Source organism: Octopus bimaculoides, chromosome 21 (assembly GCF_046866305.1).
Source record: "Octopus bimaculoides isolate indiv1 chromosome 21, ASM4686630v1, whole genome shotgun sequence".
Taxonomy (NCBI): domain Eukaryota; kingdom Metazoa; phylum Mollusca; class Cephalopoda; order Octopoda; family Octopodidae; genus Octopus; species Octopus bimaculoides.
The window spans coordinates 33,010,902-33,035,427 of NC_142948.1; the positions used below are offsets into that span (position 1 = coordinate 33,010,902).

The window sequence follows — 24,526 nt, forward strand, 5'->3', positions numbered from 1 at the left end:
CCAAGTAGGACTGAACCTGGAACCATGTAGGTTGAAAACAAAACTTTTTAACCACACAGCCACGTCTGCACTAGTCAGTTTATTCATGGTTTTGCAGCAACAGATCCCCTTACTTTCAACTCACACACTTGTTGAAGGGTTAGGGTCCCCTTACTTTCAACTCAGTAAGGAGTTGATGGTCAGACAAAGTGGCGCAGAGTGCACTATACTCTGTCCAGGGGCATAATGCACTGGATAGTGAAAAGCTTTGAACCCATACCAACAAGGTCACTTCTTAATCTCACAGCCTAGAAAAATTAAAAAGACAAAAATATAAAAATAAAAAATAAATAAAACCTAGAACTCTAGGAAGAAATACCTTATCTCTGGCGTAATTTTCTGCAGCTTCCACATTTAGGGGGTCATCAAAATTCAGAAGATCCTGAAACATAATGCATACACCTTCAGTAATAGTCATAGGCAATCACATTTCTAATGCATCACCATAATTATTTCTTTCATTTTAACCTATTTTCAATCATCTGTAAAAATTTAAAAGTAATATTCATAAATTTAAGTACTCTGGGACTTAATGGGTTAAACTGGTGTGCAATAAAATCAGTTACACTTTAACGATACACAAAATATTTTAATAAATGTTTTTTTTATACAATTCCACAAATTGCCTCCACTTTAAGTATTCGCATAAGGATGTGCCGATTACTTAAGTGGAGGGTCGCTATGGAAGAGGGAGACCTAGAAGACAGGGGACGAAGTAATGAAGGCCAATCTCAAAATGCTGAGCCTTACAAGGGAAATGACAGAGGACCGAGATATGTGGCGCATTGCTGTATTCAAGAAGGCCCGCCCACTACAACAACAGAATTGAGATCTTGAAACCAAGGTGCCATGTAAAATGTATTGGTGTGAGTGGTGGTGCCACATAAAAAAAAGTGGTGCTAGTGCCACGTAAAAAGCACTCGCGCCAGTGCCACATTAAAAGCACTGATTAATACTTACAGAAAATAAGGAATTTAGTCCCCATATAACATCCTTCAGCCGTCTGGTAGGGGCCCAACCTATGGAAGAGAAGAGTTATTATGAAATAACCAATGGAAATGTCTTCAGCAACCATAAGTCAGATTTGAAACAGGAGTGTTGTGATACGCATATATATGTGTGTGTGTGTGTTGAGAGAGAGAGAGAGAGAGAGAGGAATTACTCACCCATCATATCATAAGAATTTTGACGCAATAAACTCAAGCACACCTCCCCATCTTCATCAATGTTTGGGTGCCATATACGAGTTTCACAGCGCACTTTGGGAGGCTGAAGAGAAAAAGAGGAAAAGGTGACATGGTGGTGGTGGTGGTTGGTTAAGGGGAGATAATAGCTGTGAGGATAAGGAAGGTGCCTTTGACATTTTCTCCCTTTCAAGGTTTATTGTTTTTTAAACCTAATATTCTATAAGCTATTCTTTTACTCTTTTACTTGTTTCAGTCATTTGACTGTGGCCATGCTGGAGCACCGCCTTTAGTCGAGCAAATCAACCCCAGGACTTATTCTTTGTAAGCCTGGTACTTATTCTATCGGTCTCTTAGGCTGAACCGCTAAGTTACAGGGACGTAAACACACCAGCATCGGTTGTCAAGCGATGTTGGGGGGGCAAACACAGATACACAAACATATACACACACACACACACATACATACGCATATATATATATATATATATATATATATATATATACGACAGGCTTCTTTCAGTTTCCGTCTACCAAATTCACTCACAAGGCTTTAGTCGGCCCGAGGCTTTCAAACTTTGCATTTGTCATGATATTTATTCAAACCTCAAAGAATCCCTCTCAACTTATGGCTATGATGCTCCCCAACTACTCCTGCTCATGATCAGAGATGCACATATTGTCAGCCACTAAGGGACATACTCAAGTGGTTAAGGTCAAGCAACTGACCAGCAAATCTGTGGTATTGAGCAGAATATTTGCTATAACAATATTTCTGCTTCAGCAACTCAGTGCTGAATCTGTCTGAAATGTAATGGAAAATAGGTCAGTTTCAAAACAGAGTTTGAAGGGAATCATAGTGATTTTCTTTGATTTCTAGATAGAAGCAAAGAGGAAATAACACTTACTGACCAAAGACCAAAAAAATTAACTAATTAAATTTTGTTACACAATTTGGTACCATACTTACTGCTAACGAAGTAAAATGGTGGCAAAAGAATTAGTGAGAAAGAAAGAGAAGTAGAAAAATAAAAGAGAGGAGAGGCAGATATAGAGAAAGAGAGGTGGGCAGGAATATAGAAGCAGAAGTGGAGAGGGAGAGAGGCAGAGGTGGACAGAGATGGTCATGTAAAAAACTTACAACTATGTTGTATTCATCTGGGACTTCAATATGGAAATGAAAAGTACCACCATGCCAATAACCTTCATCTGGATGTATGGACAGATCAAACATGTGGAGGACATTAGCATCTTCAAATGTAATATTGCAGGTTTTGGGCAGGTTTTCTTCCATCTCTGGGACTTCTGTAATAAAACAAAGCACATATAATATGTATCATTGTCATCATTTAACATCCACTGCTGGCATGGATTGAAGGGTATGACCAGAGCTGTACCAGACTCTAGTCTGATTTGGCATGGTTTCTATGGCTGGATGCCAAATCAGACTGTTTGTCTCATAATTATACGTTAATTATAGCGCCCTTGCTGATGAACACAGATAGCAAATTATTTTATTTGTACATTAATACACTCTCTTAGTGGTTGGCGTTAGGAAGGGCATCCAGCTGTAGAAACTCTGCCAAATTAGATTGGAGCCTGGTGTAGCCATCCGGTTGCACCAGTCCTCAGTCAAATCATCCAACCCATGCTAGCATGGAAAGCGGATGTTAAACGATGATGATGATTAATGTTCGAAATCTAGGTACAAGTGGTAAGTATTGAAAATGATTTTATTTTTCATCCCCTTCGAAATTACTCTTAACCATGGTTTGGACTTTGACTGCTCCTTTTAGCATGTAAGGTGTCCTGTTAGGGTCACCTCTTTCATGTATAAATGTACACTAATTTTATCTGAAATATATATATATATATATTTATATATATATTTGCTAGTCTATCCATATACATACATCTTTATATCTACCTGTCAATCCATCCATCTACCTGTGTATATATATATATATATATATACCTTTATATCTACCTCTCTCTCCATCCATCCATCATCTTCTACCAACAAACTTTCAAACAAAAAATTCAAAGCTGAGAAGAAAACCTGATAAACAACAACAACAAAAACAAACCCACTGACCTTTCACCAATAATTTGTCCCGAATTGAAATTCTTTTATGTATCATTATCTCTTGTTTGGAACCATCCTGCTGTTGACGAAGTTTCTTTGATAAGGTAATCATCTTCCTGAAAGTAAATATATATAGTATCATCATCATCACCATCATCATCACTACCACTGTGGAATCTTCTATGTGGTCACTCTAACTCGCTAAAAATAGCAGCCATGACCTTCACATCCTTTTCCAGGCATAATATTTCAGAATAATGTGTCTGGATTTTTTTTCTTCTTTTTCTACACAAAGCAGTTATATCTGCTCAAACTTTCACTACTGCAGAAAACAATTTTATATTACCAATCAACCTTTTCTTGAGGAATGTTATGTTTGAAATCACTTTTTGTTTGAGATATTGCAGGAAAATACCGATTCTATTTCTCATTAGATATTTAACTCTTCAGGTGGTAATGGTACCTCCATGTTGCTAATCCTTTACCACTTTGTTTCAATTAGCATCATGGTTTGGATTGGTGCACATTATGCATTTGCTGTTGAAATCATCATCAACATCCATCTTCCATGCTGGCATGGGTTAGATGGTTTGACAGGGGCTGGCAAGCTCCACTTGTCTGTTTTGGCACAGTTTCTACATCTGGCTGCCCTTCCTAATACCAACCACTTTACAGAGTGTACTGGGTGCTATTTACGTGGCACCAGCAAGAGTGTTTTTTATGTGGTGCCAGCACCAGTGCATTCCATGTGGCATCAGCACCAGTGCATTTTATGTGGCACCAGCACAGGTGCTTTTTACATCGCACCAGCATGTTTACCAAAAATGGTGTATCTGTGACTGCAATGCAGAGGACATTTTGTATATATTTTCAGGTTAAACCAAAATGATACTGTAGCAGACTGAAAATCCATTTTGATGTGAACCTCATATTCCAGGCCCACAGTTTGAGGAAACCACCTACAAGATCATGGAACATTTGAACTCCAGAAAAGAAAAAAAAAACATTACCAAACTGTGTGACAGCTAGTTTTGCAATCTCCTAAATGCTCTGCCTATAAATATGCTTTTGTGGTTGGGCTGACTGATCAAACTGTCAGAAGAATTTTATACACCAATCTCAAGTTCCACCATACAAAATGATGGTTGTTCAGGAATTTGATGGCTGTGAGTGCAAAAACTGTAAGGCATGTTGTGAGAATAGCCTTCACAATGGTCCAGCAGATGCTGATCTAAACACAAATGATGAAGCATTTTCATATGTCTGGCTGTGTCAATAAACAGGGTTCTCACTCCAGGACAAAAACACAATCTTAAAGAGTGTCAAGAAACAACTCTACACAGAAAACAAGTTACTGTGTGGGAGGTTGTTGCAAATTTTGATGATAGAGGCCCTCACTTTTGAGGAAGGAGGCCAAGCCATTACAGTAATATCATATCAGTATGTGAATGCGCTTTAGAACTTACTAGAGCCAAAACTCACGGACCTTAGAAATTCAGACATAGGGAGAAAAGTGAAAGTGGGAGACTTAGGAAGACATGGGACGAAATACTGAAGGCCGGTCTCAAAACGCTGAGCCTTACAAAAGATGACAGGGGACTGAGATCATCATTTAACATCCGCTTTCCATACTGGGATGGGTTGAATGGTTTGACTGATGACTGGCAAGCCAGGAGGCTGCACCAAGGCTCCAATCTGATCTGGCAAGGTTTCTACAGCTGGATGCCCTTCCTAATGCCAAAATGTGGTGCATTGTTGTACTCAAGAAGACTTGCCCACCACAACAGAATTGAGATCCTAAAAACAAGGTGTCACGTAAAAAGAATTGGTGTGGGTGCTGGTGCCATATATAAAAGCACCTAGAACACATTGTAAAGTGGTTGGCATTAGGAAGGGCATCCAGCCATAGAAACCATACCAAAGCAGACCTCACTGGTGCTGGTGCCATATATAAAAGCACCCAGTACACACTGTAAAGTGACTGGCATTAGGAAGGGCATCCAGCCATAGAAACTGTGCCAAAACAGGTTATGGAACCGGGTGCAGCACCTGACTTTGCCAGTTCCTGTCAAACCATCCAAGCCATGAAATTATGGAAAACAGATGTTAAATGATGAGGATGGTGTCAACAGGTTGGAGCCACCACTCACACAACGAGAAAAACCAATGGAAATTTTGAGAAGACCTTTTCAGGACACTTGATCTAGCCTTAAGCAGTGACATTGGATAGTCTGCATGTTCACCTGATCTCACCACCTGTGATTCTTTTTTCTTTCTTTTTTTCCAAACATCAACAGGCAACCGTTGACAAATGGAAGACTATTGTATGTCAAACAAATTTCAGAAATGTCTTTCAGTGAATTTCTCTGAATTCTATAGGAAAATCTGCAGAGACGACTTTAAAAAGTGATTGAATATGAAATCCATTTCGAAGTAAACAATATCAAAGTTGCAAACTTCGTGGATCGAACTGTTACACCGGACACACGAGTGCCGCTGATGAGGCATTTGCAAACAAAGAATTACCGTACCTCATTATAATACAGCACACGGAACCAAAACCAAAGAGAAGAGGCAGTTAATGAGACACAAGAATTAGAAGATTAAGAAGATTAGCAATGAAAGCTTTCTTTGCTATTAGCAATGTACAAACCAAACGGGAATATTAGGAAGAGTAACATTAGAGATAACGGCCAAATTTCAAAACCGGTGATGACACAAAAACAACGGCTATAATCCTCTTTGTCCACTATAAAAAGGTCATACCAAAAATGACACTAACTTCACTGAAAAGCGAGCAAGAAGGAGCTTCTCGGTGGTCATTCGATCTGTTAGAAATAGCAGGCAAATGTTCTCGTAAGCCATACGCAATCGTCTTAAAACAAAAGACACATCGGCCGGCCACAGTGGTTCTAGATATACAGAACAAAAGAGTGCAATCTCTCCCCACCCCCACCCCACCACAAAAATAACAAAACAAAAAAAAAAACAAGCAACAAAGGCAAAAACGCATGATCACAGATGCAACGCTTTTTTTTTTTTTTTTTTGTCGATCAAGGTTGACCGGGGACTAAAATCTAGAAACCTTCATGGATGAAGACGTATACTTTCCAAACAAAATGAGCAGGAACGAATATAAATCATTGATGAACAATATATATAAAACACGAGTAGTTAAGGTTTCACTTTGTTAAAAAGAAAAAATCCCGTCATATATATATATATAATTCATTTAAAATATAGAGATGCCTATAATAGGACATCTAACCCGCTAGAAAGAGCAGCAAAAAACTCTATACCACAAAAATAGGGATAATTTCGAAAGAGAATGAAAAATAAAAACATTTTTACCAGTCTATATATATACATATATATGCGCAGGAATTCGGTATATAAATAAACTCTGGAGTTATTTATTTTATGGAGATCTTTGCCAACTCAACCACTTCTTGAATGTTTTTGGTTTGACTGCAAATTCTATTCACATTTTTGTAGTACTAGTAGTAATTTCAAATTTTGGCACAAGGCCAGCAATTTAGGGAGAGTCAGCCAGTCGATTACATCGACTCCAGTGTTCAACTGGTACTTTATTCTATCGACCCCGGCGTAAAGACGGACGAAATGCTGCTGAGCATTTTGTCCGGCGTGCTAACGATTCTGCAAGATCGCTGCCGAAATAATAAATGATGGTTTCAAATTTTGTCAGAAGGCCAGCAATTTTTGGTGGAGGGGGTAAGTCGATAACATCGATCCCCGGTGCCCAATAATAATAATAATGTTGCTGCTTAATTCTGGGTCCGATCTGATTGAGCAGATCTAAAATTAAATGTTTCAAACATTAAGTTTTTACAAAGTATATTGTATTTTTCCTACGTGCACACATTTCCTAGAGGACGAAAGCGGAGATTCAGCAGTTATTTCTAGCAGATCTGAGTGTCTCAGTGCGTAACAGCTCTCTTCTTCAGTGTAATTCTATATATATGTATATATATGCATATATATGTATATATAGACACACATACAGACATCTCAAAATTAAAGACACTCCTATATATATATCGTATACACATACATATATGTGTATATGAGTGTCTATTTACTTTTGAGGTGTTTGTGTGATAAGTATGTACATACATACATATTGGTGCGAGTGTATGTCTACTTAAGAAATGTATGCATAAATATATATATATATATATATATATATATATATATATATATACACACATCTGTGTAGGCAAAAAGTGAAAAAAAAAAAAAAAAGATCGCTGAATATAGAATACATTAATTAAAATAAGCCCCCCAAAATGAAGAGAAACGAAAAGTTTTCAGGATACTTACTGTGTTTGGGTAAAATCTACGGAAGTAAAATATCTTATTACTGAAATATAATTCTTTCTTTAAATCTCTCTCTACCTTACTATATACACACACAACAGATACATTTATATATGTGTGTATATATACATTTATATGTATATAAATATATATATATATATTCGATTAGATTAAAGCCACAACAAGCCAATAGCGAAGAGCGAAACTTCCTATTAAACAAGTAATGACGTTAATTAACAGATGTAACTACACAAGCGGCCCCCACTCTCTTGCTATCCCAGTATGCTATGCGAACAGATGGAAACCCCTTATGTCGTTACAAAAGTATTTTTAATATTTTGCTGTGCAGTTTTCGGAATCGAAATACTTTTTACGAATAAAAAAGTTTGTTGATATAAGTTATTATTTATATATTTATATATATTTGTGTGTTGGTGAGAGCGTTGTCATTTATTATTTATTATAAAACATTGGTAACGTCGTTGGACTTTGTGAGGATGAAATGAAATACAAAGAGACGGAGGATGTAGTGTAACAAAGACGTAAACTGCAGCTGTTGATGTAATGTCTTATATACACAACAGACACGCGCGCGCGCGCGCATACATAGACACATAACACATACATACATCCATGCATGCATGAAAGACATATACAAGGGAGATAAATCCTCGTAATTTAAAATTACTTATTCAAGGGAAGTAATTCCGGAAAACTTTGTTTTTCGTTTAGTTATGGAACTATTCACCGACCAGTATTAATTTCCTTATATTTGAGCTATTATATAGTATTTTTCGGTCAATAACTGATAAAGTACTAGGGTTCTGGTGTCTGTCTTACGTGTACGTTTTGTAGTATCAATGCATTTTTCATTTATATATATATACATACATAAATATAATATATATATGTATAGAGACAGACAGACAAAAGTCATATAGATTCATAAGGCCGTTTCCCCACCTGGACGGGACGCCGGTCCATCGCAGGTTTACTTTTTCAGCTGAGTGGACGGGAGGCGAAATATTTTTCCCACGAGAGTTCCGGACCCTAGTAATAAAGTCGGAAGAAATGCCGTTAAGAGTTTTATCCGACACTCCAGCAATTCTATTCCAATCACAGTCTCTCATCAAAATCACCTGACAAAGAAACACAACTCTAGGATTTAAATATGTTAATTATTTTTATTAATTACTTATTAAGAGATGTGATCTATCTCCAGTATTGTTGATCTCACTAACTTTAGTTGTTAAAATATCCCGTTAACCACAAAAGGTGGGAATATAATAAATCTTTGGAAGCGACTTTCCAGTTGGTCTGATTTCTCTCGTCGTAGGCGGCCTTCATTCACATTTCTTCTTTCTTCTTAAAGACAAATCATTCAACCGCATACGCACACACACGACATATACATTAATATATATACTAACATATATATATATATATATTTCGTTTATTAATATTTAGCAATAGATACATAGATAGGATAAAGAGAGTGAAATGATATTTCTGAGTGTTGGCGGCAGTTGACGTAAGCGGCCTTAGCTATCGTAAGAACTATGGCGGAGTTCCAGTGGCCGTGGCAATACAACTTCCCCCCTTTCTTTACGTAAGTCTTGATAAACCCACTGGATATCTCTGATATTATATACACACCTATATTCACATAACTCATTGCTATTACACAAGCAATAATCGATTGTTAGACATCTTAAGATTGTCCTGTCTATTTTCGTTTTCTGCCCCTTGCCTTTCTGTTGGTGTTTGTGTGAATGAATGTATGTATATACATATATATATATATAATGTGTGTGTGTAAATTATGGCCTTGATTATATACAGTGGTGTGTGTACGCGTGTATGTTGTACATAACATTTATTTATATATGTATGTGTACAGGAAGGCGTGTTGTTTAATTCTAAGTGAGATCAGCAGATTTATAACCAAAGCCGTCCCATCCGTGGCACCATGTTGTAACGTACAGGATTAAATGATCTAATATGCTCTCGCTTAAGCCAACATAGCGTTATATGTATAAGTGTGTGTATATATGTATGTATGTATATATATATATATATGTATAAGTGTGTATGTGTATATATATATGTATGTGTGTTTATGTTTGTGTATGTATATGTGTGTGTATATATAATACGCCTAGCCCAGATGAGTTCTCTTTCAGCAGACCCCAGGTGTTCTGTCCATGACCACTCCGTCTTAATTTTACGTACTGGATTAAATTATCCGTTATGCATTCCCTTAAGTCGACAGCGCTTGTGTTTTGAAGGCGATTTGTCTGCTATTTCTAGCAGGTTAAGTGATTACGTAGTGGTTCCTTCATTTCTTCAGTATCAGAAGAATTAGTTCAACAAGAATTTAATATCTTGATCAATTTATTGTGTGTAAGAAATATGTGTAGTTTTCCATTTTACAGAGAATACCGTTCCAACTATCAAAGAGAGAATGGGCGTATTTTGAAGAACTGTCATTAAGTAGATATGAAAGTTAAATCCTTGCCGGAACTCTCGTGGGAAACAATTTCGCCTCCCATCTACTCAGCTGAAAAAGTAAACCTGTGATGGACCGGCGTCCCGTCCAGGTGGGGAAACGGCCTTATGAGTCTATGATTTGGGATGATATATATATATATATTATATTTATGTATGTATGTATATATAAATGAAAAATGCATTTAATACTACAAAACGTACACGGAAGACAAACACCAGAACCCTAATACTTTATCAGTTATCGACCGGAAAATACTACACAAGCGTGCCTCTCCCCTACAACTGTGTTACTTCATAACTTCCGGAAAAATGGATATTGGCAATCCATCGCTTTTGGTCTCAGACTTCCATCACTGTTCGGCAATTTCTGTGAAGTTTTTATTTATTTATTTACCTTTATATTCATGTCCTGTTGAACCTGGCATTCGCTTTGAAATGGGTGAGGGTGGTGAAAGACGAAAAGATGACCCTATTTTGTTTGTATGTTTGCCGAACAATGATGGCAAGTCTGAGACGAAAAACGATGGAATGCCTGGATATTTATTAATGACATTTTCTACAAATACGCTTGAGATGGAGTAGAATCCGATTACATCGGAATTTGTTGTGAAAAATGGTTTATCCCAGGGTGGGAAGAGAAGTTTTGGAAAATTCACATGTGCCGGTTTTGTTGTTTTTTATTACTTTCAGAAAAATGGGTAATTTTTAAATAAAATTTTCTTAAAATAGCTATCAGATGGTGTAGATTACAATGATATCGGGATTTAATAACATCATGATCATCACTATCGTTTAACGTCTGCCTTCTATGCTGGCATGGGTTGGACGGTTTAACAGGAGACTGCACCAGACTTCTGTCTGTTTTGGCAGGGTTTTTACGACTGGATGCCCTTCCAACTAGATGTCAACCACCTGGCAAAAAAAAAAAAAATGGTGGTCTCGCATACATACATATTGACACAAGGTAATCCTGTCTACAAAATGAAACTGGACATTTCTATGCCAGCATGGAGAACAGACGTTAGATGATGATGGTATGTGTGTGTGTGTGTGTATATATATATATATATATATATATATATATATATATATCGTCGTCGTTTAACGTCCGCTTTCCATGCTAGTATGGGTTGGACGATTTGACTGAGGACCGGTGAAACCAGATGGCTACACCAGACTCCAATCTGATTTGGCAGAGTTTCTACAGCTGGATGCCCTTCCTAACGCCAACCACTCAGAGAGTGTAGCGGGTGCTTTTACGTGTCACCCGCACGAAGGCCAGTCAGGCGGTACTGGCAACGGCCACGGCCACGCTCATCTCGCTCGAAAAACCTCATGTGTCACCCGCACAAGAGATATATATATATATATATATATATATATATATATATATATATATATATATATATATATATACACACACATACATATAATATATTAAGATTCAGGTGAATAAGGCACTTAAAGGTAAGGCACCGGGTTAAGTCAGAATTAAAATTCATACACAGCAATTATAGACGAATACCAACAGAAGTACTGGCAGGTGCATATTCAGGTTATGTATACAATTAATTGAACCCAACTGAGTATATTATCAGCCCTTGGGCTAATCCAGAAACGCTCATTATATTAAATATACAGTCCGTAATATACTTCGGAACATGCAAGGGGTAGGTTCCGAGAGAGGGGAATTATTTATATATTTATATCTCTCTGTATGTATATCATTTCAGGATCCAACCCAACTTTGACACAAGAAAGAAACAGCTAGAGGCATGGTGTTACCTAATTCTCGATTACTGTAAATATCATAAAATCTACTGCTTGGATGTCACTGAATCGCAGAGCTCTGTCCTTTTTTACAACAAAAAGCTTAACCGTATCCTTTCAATGCTTAATAGTGTTCACCCCATTTGGCTTAAGTTCACATCCCACGGAAACTGGACGAGATTTTCGACACCATTTCAAGCAAGGTCATCTTTCATTAGAAACAAAATTACTTTAAAAATGCCTGCTAGGTACAGGTATGGCTGTGTGGTCAAGAAGTTCACTTCCCAACCTCATGGTTTCAGGTTCAATCCCAGTGCATTGGTGCCTTGAGCATGTGTCTTATACTATAGCCCCGGGCTGTTCAAATTCTTGTGAATGAACTTGGTAGACAAAAACTGAAAGGTGTCAGCCGTTTTTTTATCTTTTATTTTTTATTTTGTTTTGTTTTAGTCATTTGACTGTGCCCATGCTGGGGCACCACCTTGAAGAATTTTAGTCAAATGAGTTTTAATGCCTAGTATATATTCTACATGTTCTTTCGGTCACTTTTTCAGACTGCTATGTTGTGGGGACATAAATACACCAACACCAGCTGTCAAGCAATGGTAGGGAACACACACACACACATAATGGTCTTGGGTGGTGATAATGATGATGATGATGATGATATAATCGTGTGGGTGTGTTTGTACATATATATATATATATATATATATATATATACACACACACACACAACACAGTGATGGTCAACAATATATAGCTGAGTTTCTTCTCATGTCCTGTATAACCAATTTCTTCCTTGACCTCTCACCAGGGAAACTATCCACAGATTCATTAATGACAATTCTTGATGAATTAAAGAAAAAAGGTAAGTAATTCATTTTTACTATTTCTTACTCTACGCAACAGACTCAATATACTACCAGTGATGCTGTCTACATAGCATATGAGTGGAAGATTGATGAGTGTTCTCTTCCTACTTAAAATTGGTAGCATTTGGAAGCATAGGTAAGCTTCCTGTTTGGCTGTAAGCAACTGCTCCATCATCCAATTCTATATACACTTCAATGAATTCAGGACAAAAAGTAATAGTTACATAATCACCTTCATTAGCTTACAGCTGTTTTTCATATAAGAAATGTAGCACTTAAAACTGAGTGCTTGTGCAACATCCTATAGCTTCTGCAGAGCCATTAAAATGGAGTGTGAATATTTATATATCAGGAAACAACCACACTACCATACAACAATGATATAAGGATTGATATAGGTAAAAAAAGTCTTTTGCGTTTCTCTTTGACAGGTCACCTTGAATGGACAGATAAATCCAAACGCCAGTTCACAGTTGTGTGGCGTTCACACGAAGAGTGGGGGAAACTTATTTACAAATATGTAAGTATAAATAATTATCGCTCTGCATTCTCCCTCCTAGCCTCAATTTGGATTTCTCCCAAACCAATGTTGACTTTCTCTGACACACTCTACTGTTACGTTATGTCTATCACATACTTTACCACATTGTCTTGCCTGTGGCATAATCCATCAAGATGTCTGTGACAACTCCCTGTTGCTTTATCTAACACTGTCTGTGACATAACCTATCAAAATGTCTGTGACAGTCTACCAACATGTCTGTGACACACTCCATTATGTTGTCTTTGTCACACAGCATTATGTTGACTGTGTGACATACTCCACCATGATGTTTTGACTGTGACATTGTCTACCAAAATGTCTGTGACACACTCCACCATGATATCTGTGACACACTCCACCATGATTGTGACACACTTCCTACCCCAATGACCCATATCTATGCCTTGGTTAGTCTGCATTACTCCACAGAGAACATTGGACCAGCTTCCTGGTTTCTCTGGCATATTATCCCTCCCTGGATGGGACGCCAGTTCGTCACAGATACCTTCGCCTTATTTCCTCAGAAACAACTGTAAAGCAATCCCCCATCCCTCGCCAAGAAAAACGGAATCAACCAACCGAATCACCTGATCCCTTGTGTAGTAAGTGTTGTGTAATTTCTTCTATTTTTAGATCACAGACAATGGAATGACTGACACAATGTGTACCTTCTATGAGTTGACCTCTGGTGAAGATACTGTAAATAAAGGTAAGTTGGCAGGTAAAAGGATTCATCATCATCGTTTAACATCCGTCTTCCATGCAGTCGAGTTTATCTCAGATATTCTCATTTTAAAAATCATCTCCGGCTAATCATTGAGAAGACGTTGGTGTTTCCCTGATGGAGGTTTGTGCTCTCTGAATGCTCATTATTATATTATTATTATTATTATTATTATTATTATTATTATTATTAGGCGAGCTGGCAGAATCGTTAGCACGCCGGGCGAAATGCTTAGCGGTATTTCGTCTGCCGTCACGTTCTGAGTTCAAACTCTGCCGAGGTCGATTTTGCCTTTCATCCCTTCGGGTTCGATAAATTAAGTACCAGTTACGCTCTGGGGTCGATGTAATCGATTTAATCCTTTTGTCTCCTCTATGTTTAGCCCCCTGTGGGCAATAAAGAATTTAGATTATTATTATTATTATTATTATTGTATTTCTGTTGTAGAATTTCATGGACTTGAGAAACCGTTGTTGATCAAAGCCTTAAAGACTCTGGAGAATGAAGGTAAAGCAGAGTTGATGCTGACTGAAAGTATCGAGGGAGTGAAATTCTTCTAAAAGAACAATTGCTTTGCTTTGGCTGTTTACCTGCATCCTAACATATGTATGCGTGTAATACATATGTAAGCGCACACATAAACACACACACACACACACATATATATAGACTCAAACTCACATTTATGGAAAAGGCTTTAGTTTGTATTCAGTAAATGTCACAACAATAAAGCTACGGTTCTTTTATGGAACGTGTACGGCTGAAGCTAATACTGCTAAAACTGCCATTATCAACAGCATGAGAAAGAAAAAAAACAAATGGCTTCATTTATAAACAGAACAAACATTGATATTGTATAAAAAACTGGTATGTCTTTCATGTTTAACTCTTTTGCACTTAAACTGGCCATATCCGGCCCAAATATATTCCACCTGTTTTTTTTATGTTCGAACCGGTCAGATCTGGATTCTCACACCTCTACTTTACAATGTCATTCGAAAAATATGCTGCTACCACATCATCAAAAACTTTTGAAGCTATGAGATAATGCATGATCAATTCAAAACAATGTGAAACAAGTACGCATTACATTTGACGGAACAATGTGAATGTTAAAGGGTTTTAACATTGAGGTCACTTAAAGCATTCTGTTTGACCTGCGGGAAGATTCACTTAACCCAATTTCCGTTATCATATTTCTGTTGAGATGTTCTGTGTTTGTGTCAATTTTTAAATATAAAAAAGAATTTAGTAAAATGACTTTGTTGTTGTTATTATTATTATTATTATTATTAAACTGGCGTTCAAGGCAGTGAACTGACTAACTCATTAGCACGTCAGGCAAAATACTTAGAGGCATTTCATCTGTCCTTATGTTCTGAGTTCAAATTCTGCCAAAGTCAATAAGTTAAGTACCAGTGAAACACTGGGATCGATGTAATCGACTAGTCCCCTCCTCCAAAATTTCAGGCCTTGTGCCAGAGAGCTATATCAGGCCCCAGTTGTCTGGGGTCGTCATTCGACTAAAAATTTTTCACGGCCGTGCCCCAGCATGGCCACAGTCTAATGACTGAAACAAGTAAAAGATAAAAAGAAAAAAAAAATTGTATCCTCTGCAGCACACAAAAGAGAAGCGTTGTTCTTTTCTATTCTAGGCACAAAGCTCGAAACTTTTGGGGCGAGTTTCTTTCAATGAAATCCATTCAAGGCTTTAGTCGGCTCGAGGCTATAGGAGAAAATACTTGCCGAAGATGGCATACAAGTGGATCTGATCCCGGAACCATGTGGTTGGGAAGCAATCTTCTTACCTCACAGCCATTCTCGAACAAACGGCGATTTTTCCCAAAATATTGCGAAATTTATGTAGTCGCATTCGGCTATTTTTTTTAATAAACTCTGACAAATTTAGACACACAACTTGTAAGTGTGTGTGTGCGTTCACAAAGCACAGAGCGGGAAGAATTACTAATGCACGTGACAAACAAGCAGAGTTCTGTACCTTGTATATATTCATAGAGACACAATCGTCTGCTGCAGATGACAAAGACAAGCAGAGTTATTCACCTTATACTGTTAAATTTCTCTAACATCACACCATTAAGCGGAGACAGCTGAGAAGATATTAATTTGCTCTAGGACAACATTACGGATGTATGAGTGCAGAGATTCCAGCCATGACCATCCCGTTTTGTCCTTGTATGAGGAACGTCCGAAATACATTACCCAACGTGGCTTTTCTTTTAGTGAGATACGATTTTAGTGGTGTGTATATTCCCCATGGGGACAGGACGCCGATCCGCCGGAGACTGACTCATTTTTGCCAGCTGAGTGGACTGGAGCAACGTGAAATGAAGTGTCTTGCTCAAGAACACAACGCATTGCCCCGTCCAGGAATCGAAACTACAATCTTACGATCCTGAGTCCAACACGCTAACCACTAAGCCACACGCCTCCACTGTACGTGCGTGTGTGTGTCTGTGTGTGTATGAGTATATGTATAAGTATATTTAACTGCGTGTATATATATATATATGTGTGTGTGTGTGTCTGTCTGTCTGTATACCCATACATACACACATATATCTATATATTTATGTATGTATATGTATGTATACACATACATATATATATCTATGTTTTTATATATATATTGTATATATATACATATATATATACACACATACATACAAACACACACACACATAGTCTCATTTAAAATGTATATACTGCATATGTATTAAACATGTTTACAGTGTATACGATATCATCCATCCATCCATCCATACACACATACATACACGCACGCACACAGGATAGATAGCTAGATATATAAACATATATATATATAAATATATATATAGAGAGAGAGAGAGAGAAAAAGAGAGAAAAAGAGAGAGAGAGAGAGAGAAAAAGAGAGAGAGAGAGAGAGAGAGAGAGAGAAAGAGTACAATCTCCACCACCGGTTTTTATAGCCATAAACATATTTTTTGGTGAATTCTCACATGTCAGCCCCACCCACTTCAAAAATATGTGAAAAAATTAATTAAAAACCCATCAAATTTTGGTATAAAAATTATAATCATTATACATCAAAGCTATATTTCGAATCAATATTTTCCGCTTCACTGTTAATACTCAAATTTTTCTAATATATATATATATATATATATATATATATATATATATATATATGTATGTATGTATATATATATATATATATATATATATATATATATATATATATATATATATATATACATATATACGTGCATATATGGGTGCAGGACGTCACCGAACTGTAAACAACATGAGATACGAAAGCAAATGAGTTCAGTACGCAAACAACGAGAGAAACAAATTGAAAACAGGACAAGTAACATAAAGACCGACCCTTTGTCAGTTGTCGGCTGTCTGTCTACTCCTCATTTCGAGCATTGGACGACAACGAGAGCCACTGCCTGATACTTCATCAGGGCAATAATAATAATAATAATAATAATAATAATAATAATAATAATAATAATAATAATAATAATAATAATAATATCCTACGTAAAATACTGTCTATGTGATCTCAAATTTTAAAACAAACACATAATTTTCTTATGGTTTCTTGAACATTCTCTAGAACAACACTATGTACAAATCCAAATATATGGTACCCTAGGCATAACACCTACATGAACTTCTAACTTGTTGTCTCTTGAGGTCTCTGGGTGAGACTTGGATCCAACTGGTACAAATGCAAAGCAAATGTAAAACAAAATAATAATAATAATAATTATTATTATTATTATTATTATTATATGAAAACTCACAGCTTATTTTGCTGGGTATGATGGAAAGTGTCAGCTGTCCCCAGCCAACAGTCTAGGGTGACACTTGTTTTACTGGTCATGCTTCAAGGACCCTGCGAAGAATTCTTGCAGTTCCAAGCAATGCTGGGTTTTGTAGGTGTTCTACCTTCACATTTGCACCAATCTCTTTCAGCCATGTTGGTAGCTGAGTGCTGATACTTCCAACTGCACCAGTTACTATTGGCATCACGGTTACTCTCCGCATTGACCACAGCCTTCGTATTTCCCACTTTAAATCGTCATAGTTGTTTATTTTCTTTCTTCTTCCTTCACATTGACCCTGTTGTCACCAGGGCATGCTATGTCGATTATCACACGTGCCCTTTCTTTTCTTATTCCCCACAACAATGTCCCGTTTCCGATGTCTGGTCAGGTATCGCACTGGATCATTACATCCCACAAGATTTTGCAGGTCTCATTCTCGGTGACTCCTTCTGGGGTTTTCTCATACCACGCCTTTGCTATTTGTAGGCCGTCGATTAATTCATCGGAGTCGGTAAATTAAGTACCAGTGAAACACTGGGGTCGATATAATCAACTAATCCCCTCCCCACAAATTTCAAGCATTATTACTCTATAATTGTAAGTTTTTCTCTGGTAGTTTCACGCACGTTTCTGCTGTACCACTTGATGGACCTCAGTGTTCCTTACGTATGTGTGTGTGAGTGGCATTTTTGTTCTTACTTTTGTGGGGAGCGCAGACTCATGCAGCAGGTGTGCTAAACCAGTTTATTTTGTTGCGGTGGGGGAGGGTTAGTTTTTTTGTTATATTAAACTGCGTTCTGTTGCGTATGATGCGTTTAATGTTATATCCTTTTATTGGCTCTGCGATATGAGTTGTGTTATTCTAGATTATAAGATGTTTGTTGTGCAAGGTTTGCGTTGTGTGTGAAGATTGTTCTATTTGAAGTTTTCCGTTGAATCATAAGTTACTCTATTAAATTAAAAGTGCCTTATGCAAGATATGGGCTGTTCCTAGCAGAGCTATTTTGTGTGGGGGTGGTGCAGATGGAGGTGGATGTAGTGCTTTGGTCAGCAGGTTAAAGCAACACAATAATTCGATATGATGCAGTGATGTCACCTGCTAATTAAAACCACAATAATTAGGTGAGATGCAATGAAATTATTTGATGAATTAAGATCACAAAAATTAGGTAAGATGCTGTGATATAACTTGTTAATTAAGATTACAATAATTAGGTAGAATACTATGATATCATATGCTAATCACGATCACAAAGTATTTAAGATATAGTGATGTCACTTGCTAATTAAGATCCCAGTAATTAGATAAGACACTGTGATGTCATTTGTTAATTAAGATGGCAATATTTAGATAAGATAAGGCAGCGAGCTGGCAGAAACGTTAGCACGCCGGGCGAAGTGCTTAGCGGTATTTCGTCTGTCGCAGCGTTCTGAGTTCAAATTCCGCCGAAGTCGACTTTGCCTTTCATCCTTTCGGGGTCGATAAATTAAGTACCAGTTACACACTGGGGTCGATCTAATCGACTTAATCCCTTTGCCTATCCTTGTTTGTCCCCTCTGTGTTTAGCCCCTTGTTTGTCCCCTCTGTGTTTAGCCCCTTGTTTGTCCCCTCTGTGTTTAGCCCCTTGAGGGCGATAAAGAAATAAGATAAGGCGGCGAGCTGGCAGAATCGTTAGCACACCGGGCAAAATAGTTCTGCGACATTTCGTCCGTCTTTACGTTCTGAGTTCAAATTCCGCCGAGGTCGATATTGCCTTTTACCTTTTCAGGGTCGATAAAATAAGTGCCAGTTATGCACTGGGATCGATGTAATCGACTAGTCCCATCCACCGAAATTGCTGGCTATGTGCCTATAGTAGAAAGGATTATTATTATTATTATTATTATTGAGTGAGAGAGCAGTGCATGCCATCAAAGTGGTACTGGGGTAAAATATACGAAGCCCAATATACCCATCATGACTACCCGTCCGGTAAGGGTACACCAGGCACATGCATCACAACCATATGTGCGCGACATAGTGATCTCATATCAAGATAAACACGGCATGACCTCGCAGGTGGGGCCCAGTGCGATTCGATTGTAAGATATTTTGTTAGTTGAACGATATTTCAACAGTACGTCTGTCTTTGTCAAGTTCAAAATAAGAAGTGATAAGAATTCAAAATTACAGAAATTTAAACGAGAGCAACCGGCGTCCACACGTTGATGGAATGACATCACCAGTTTTTAAGTTACAATGTTATAACAGGCGAAAAGAAAAAGACAGAAAAAATAGAAAAAAGAAGACGACAGAAAAAAAAGGAAAGAAAAAGAGAGAAAGAAGAATATTCAATCAAACAGTTTTGTATAAATTTGATGATATTCTCCTGTCATCTTATTCATTCCTCCAGGGCGTGATGTTAATAACCCGCAAACATATTTCTCCTCATACATTCCGAGAAGTGAAAGTGGAACAGATTCAGAATATTTTCTGAGAATATGCACTTTCAAGTCTTCTTCAAAATTGCAGCCGCTTGAAACGAAATGTTCAGCAAGTTCTGTCGAACAATGTTCGCCGCAGCTGATCTGCGGAATCTCAATATGTTCGTTTCTGCTGCTACTGTAGATTCTAGAGTTTTGCAGTTCGAAGTCTAAGTCAATTTCTAATTTTGATTTGGTGGTCTCGGTGCTGGAGATGGCGGGGGATTTATCTCCCCGCTAGCGATATAAAAAAAGCGTGCATTTTGCACCAAATGCCATTATGAGAGTTTCCCCTCGTGGTAACTACTGCAGTCAGGTTTTGTCCTGACAGAACATCCGCGTTTAAGTGGGAATAAATATTAGAAAGAACACCTAAACATGTCATAACATGACAAATGCCATCTGTGTGGTGTATTTGGAATTCTATATAACAGGATATACCACTTTAGCTTTGACAAAATTTGTCCAGAGACAAAATAATGTAGTAAAGTTGCTCTATAAGATCGTAGCAACAAAATAATTCAACTGTTTCGAGAAAAAAAAATCTATCTGGTAAACATACGAATTCTGAAAATAACTGGAAAAATATGCGACTCTACTGTAGAGACAAACTACCAGCAAGCACGTAATAAACATGGAAATTTTGCTTGGCAAAAATGGTAATATTGAATTAATTACCGCCACATAATATTAGCAAATGACCTTAATATTGAACAGATGTGAACTGGAGAGTAAAGAAATAACAACGATATGGCTGATGAATTACTGGGTTCAGGTTTTGGCACAAGGCCAGCAACTCCGGGAAAGGAGTAAGTCGATTACATCGACCGCAGTACTCAGCTGGTACTTATTTTATCGACCACGAAAAGATAAAAGGTAAAGTCGACCACGGCGGAATTTGAACTCAGAACACAAAGGTAGACGAAATGCTGTCGAGCATTTTGACTGGTGTCGTAACGATTCCGCCAGCTTGCCACTTTGGCCGATGAATGATTCAGATCCCTGGTCACTCGACCCATTGACTGGAATATTTTCTACCCTATTCTCTATGATCAGAGCTGGTCTAGGGTTAAGCAACAATTATAGTGGTCACCCTACCATCAATAGTCAAACAACGACTGTAGTGGTCACTCTAAGATCAGTGGTCAAGCCAGAACTGTGGTGGTCACTCTGTCATCAGCGATAACTTCTGATTAGTTCTATGCGTCTTTGTAGTCTCTCATTAGGTTGTTGTTTAACCCCAGGTCGTCTTTGATCGGACAAAACCGTGATCATCCCGTCTTTTTCAAGTATAGTCCATCTACAACAGCATCCTTTTCTATTCTAGGCACAAGGTCTCAAATTTGGGGGCAGGAAGCCAGTCGATTAGATCGACCCTAGTACGCGACTAGTACTTAATTTATCGACCCTGAAAGGATGAAAGGCAAAGTCGACCTCGGCGGAATTTGAACTCAGAGCATAAAGACAGACGAAATGCCTCTAAACATTTCGCCCGGCGTGCTAACGTTTCTGCTAGCTCGCCGCCTTCTGCAACAGCATCACACATGTTCTAATCCTTTTAAAGATGTTAGGGTTGTGATTTGAGGGAGATTTATCTGCTCTTATTACCAAATCAAGTAATCACGTGGAGGTATCCTCGGTTGTGTTTCTCATTATTTTTTTTATTAATAATAATGTTCTTCTCTTTATTAAAACCGTAAAGTGTGCAATTAAAATAATTAGATTTCTCTTTTATTTCGAGCAAATGTTGTCCGCGATTTCATCGTCGGAAACAGATGAAATGTTTTGTGTTCTACCAATGAAGGGCGCTCTGTCTGACTTCTTGGATTTTCTTCTTCTTCGTGACAAAATATTTTTATTCCACTTTTTAAACTTTCGGCATTCGTTGTTTGCCGACTCCAAGATGGCGAGCCGGCAGACTCATCAGCAGGCTGGACGAAATTCTTAGCAGTATATCGTCTATCCGAACGTTCTGTGTTCAAATTCCGCTGAGGTCGACTTTGCCTTTCAGCATTTCAGGATCGATAAAATGAGTACTAGTGAAGTACTGGGGTCAATAAAATACATACCAGTTGAGTACTGGGGTCGATATAACCGACTAACACCCTTCCACTAAAATTTCAGGCCTTGTGCTTTAGTAGAAAAGGATTATTTACCATCGCTGATCATTCAGTAGCATAACTGGGAAGAAGAGGGTGTGCAGCATGTCCGCCCCGGGTCTTTTGGTTCTGCTGTATATGCCTGATATAGGCTTAGGGGCCCATGAGAAGGGCGGCTAACTGGAGGGCTGCCCCGGGCAGCCAACTCAAGGACTGCCCCAGACGGTCAACTAAAGGTCAACTGGAGGACTGCCTCGGGAGGTTAACTGGAGGGCTACTCTTGGTGGCCAACTCGAGGTCTGCCCCGGATGGACAACTGGAGGGCTGCTCCGGGCGATCACTTCGAGAACTTCCCAGGGCGGCCAACACGAGGGCCGCTCTAGGCAGCGCTTTCCCAAGCAACACCCTTGTGACCATCACTACATACCTCATGTTCCACTGTTTTGCCTTTGGCAACATCTTTAAAGCGTCCACAAAACGCTGTGAATACGCAATTAGGTGCGCCCCCTACTGTCTGAGTTTAAGCTTGAGCTTTCATTTCTTTCTCCCTGGGGTCGCTAACATAAATATTAGTTAAGCACTGAAATTTATATAATCGACTGGACTCGTGCCGTTGTGAGGAATTGTTAATTCAGTCTAATTATTTAATTATAAATTTTTATTTTGATTATTAATTTAGAGGAATGTTAAACAAGTTATGGTCGAATACCAAAACAAGAATAAACCAACAGTTGCAGGTGTGGTTGCGTGGATTGTTTCTGTCCCCTAAACTTGCTGGCATTGTGCCGAAATCTGAAGCTAATATTAAAGGCGGTGAGCCGGAAGAATCGTTAGGACGCCGGGTAAAATTCATAGCGGTATTTCATCCATTGTTACGATCTGAGTTCAAATTCCACCGATGTCGACTTCGCCTTTCATCCTTTCGGGGGCGATAAATTAAGTACCAGTGAAACACTGGGGTCGATGTAATCGACTAGGCCAAAATTTGAAGTCGATATTTTGAAAACAGATTTTTGAGATACATAAAATGTATATCTTTATCAAATAATTAATCAACGCAATTGCTCTCTCTAATTTTTTATGGGTAAAATATAAAGCAAAAATATAAAAATTAATATGTAAAACTAATATATATATATATATATATATATATATATATATATATATAAAACTACATAGACATTAACTCATAAAAAACAAAATATATAAATTAATAAAAACTAGAATATAAAAAAAAAATTGATATAAAAATTAATATTTATAAACAAATAAGAATTATTATAAAAAAAAGTAATATATAGAACTAAAATATATATAAACATTTATATATAAAATTAAAATATAAAAATTAAAATATGCAAAAAATTAATAAATAAAACTGAAACATAAAATCAGAATATAAAAACTAATGTACATAAAAGTAATATGTATATATGTATGTGTGTGTGTATATATATATACGTATATATATATATGTGTGTGTGTATGTATGTATATATATATATATATATCATACACATTAAAATATAAAATATAAACTGATTTTTCCCCCTCTTAAAAAACAAAATGTAAAGTATTTCAGGAATTCCTAGCAAGTTGTTATTCTAAACTCCATAATGGGTGCAGTGATTTAGCAGAAGTGTGGGCGGAGGTGGTGGCGGTAACGATGGGGTTGTTGATGATTGTGGCGGTGACAGTAATGGCGGTGGTGGTGGTGGTGGTGATGGTGATAGTGATGGTATGATTGTGATGGTGTTGGTGTAACGATGGTGATGGTGGTAATGGCGGTAGTGGTGCTGGTTATGATGATGATGATGGTGATGGTATTGGCGGTGGTGCTAATAGTGGTATTGGTGATGGTAGTGGTTGGTATGGTTTCGGTGATGGTTGTGGTGTTGGTGGTAGTGGTTGTGCTGGTGGTAATGGTAGTGGTAGTGGTGGTGCTGTTGGTGTTGGTGTTGGTGGTAGTGGTGGTATCGGTGGTAGTGGTGTTGGTGTTGATGGTAGTGGTGGTGATGGTAGTAGTGGTGTTGGTTGTAATGGTGGTGGTG

At 37.7% G+C, this 24,526-nt stretch overlaps 2 protein-coding genes across 4 annotated transcripts in view; one reads left to right on the top strand and one right to left on the bottom strand.

The window, feature by feature from the left end:
* The window catches only part of LOC106877881 (NEDD8-conjugating enzyme UBE2F), a 70,056-nt gene that overhangs the window by 4,625 nt on the left and 40,905 nt on the right, over window positions 1-24,526 (bottom strand). Inside the window, exons 1-6 of one of the 3 annotated variants that reach the window (XM_014926924.3) lie at window positions 7,651-7,921; window positions 3,319-3,425; window positions 2,365-2,528; window positions 1,206-1,308; window positions 1,000-1,058; window positions 359-421 (exon numbers count right to left, since the gene is read on the bottom strand). In XM_014926924.3, coding sequence (XP_014782410.1) covers window positions 359-421; window positions 1,000-1,058; window positions 1,206-1,308; window positions 2,365-2,528; window positions 3,319-3,421 — 492 coding nt within the window. In that variant the 5' untranslated portion in view covers window positions 3,422-3,425; window positions 7,651-7,921. Of the gene's footprint in view, window positions 1-358; window positions 422-999; window positions 1,059-1,205; window positions 1,309-2,364; window positions 2,529-3,318; window positions 3,426-6,091; window positions 6,232-7,650; window positions 7,922-24,526 lie in introns of those variants that run through there. The other 2 variants (XM_014926922.3, XM_089339063.1) reach the window with 2 other exon arrangements.
* LOC106877880 (vacuolar protein-sorting-associated protein 25) lies at window positions 9,195-15,331 on the top strand. Its single transcript, XM_014926921.2, has 6 exons — window positions 9,195-9,256; window positions 11,892-12,037; window positions 12,746-12,799; window positions 13,235-13,323; window positions 13,981-14,056; window positions 14,519-15,331. Exons 1-6 carry the CDS (start codon window positions 9,207-9,209, stop codon window positions 14,629-14,631), a joined length of 528 nt encoding a protein of 175 aa, XP_014782407.1. The 5' UTR covers window positions 9,195-9,206; the 3' UTR covers window positions 14,632-15,331.

Bases quoted from the DNA above. Each gene is read 5' to 3' on its own strand.
- LOC106877880 (XM_014926921.2), top strand. From the start codon at position 9,207: ATGGCGGAGTTCCAGTGGCCGTGGCAATACAACTTCCCCCCTTTCTTT. The intron at 9,257-11,891 runs GTAAGTCTTGAT...ATATCATTTCAG, and splicing joins AACTTCCCCCCTTTCTTTAC to GATCCAACCCAACTTTGACA. The intron at 12,038-12,745 runs GTATCCTTTCAA...ACCTCTCACCAG, and splicing joins TTACAACAAAAAGCTTAACC to GGAAACTATCCACAGATTCA.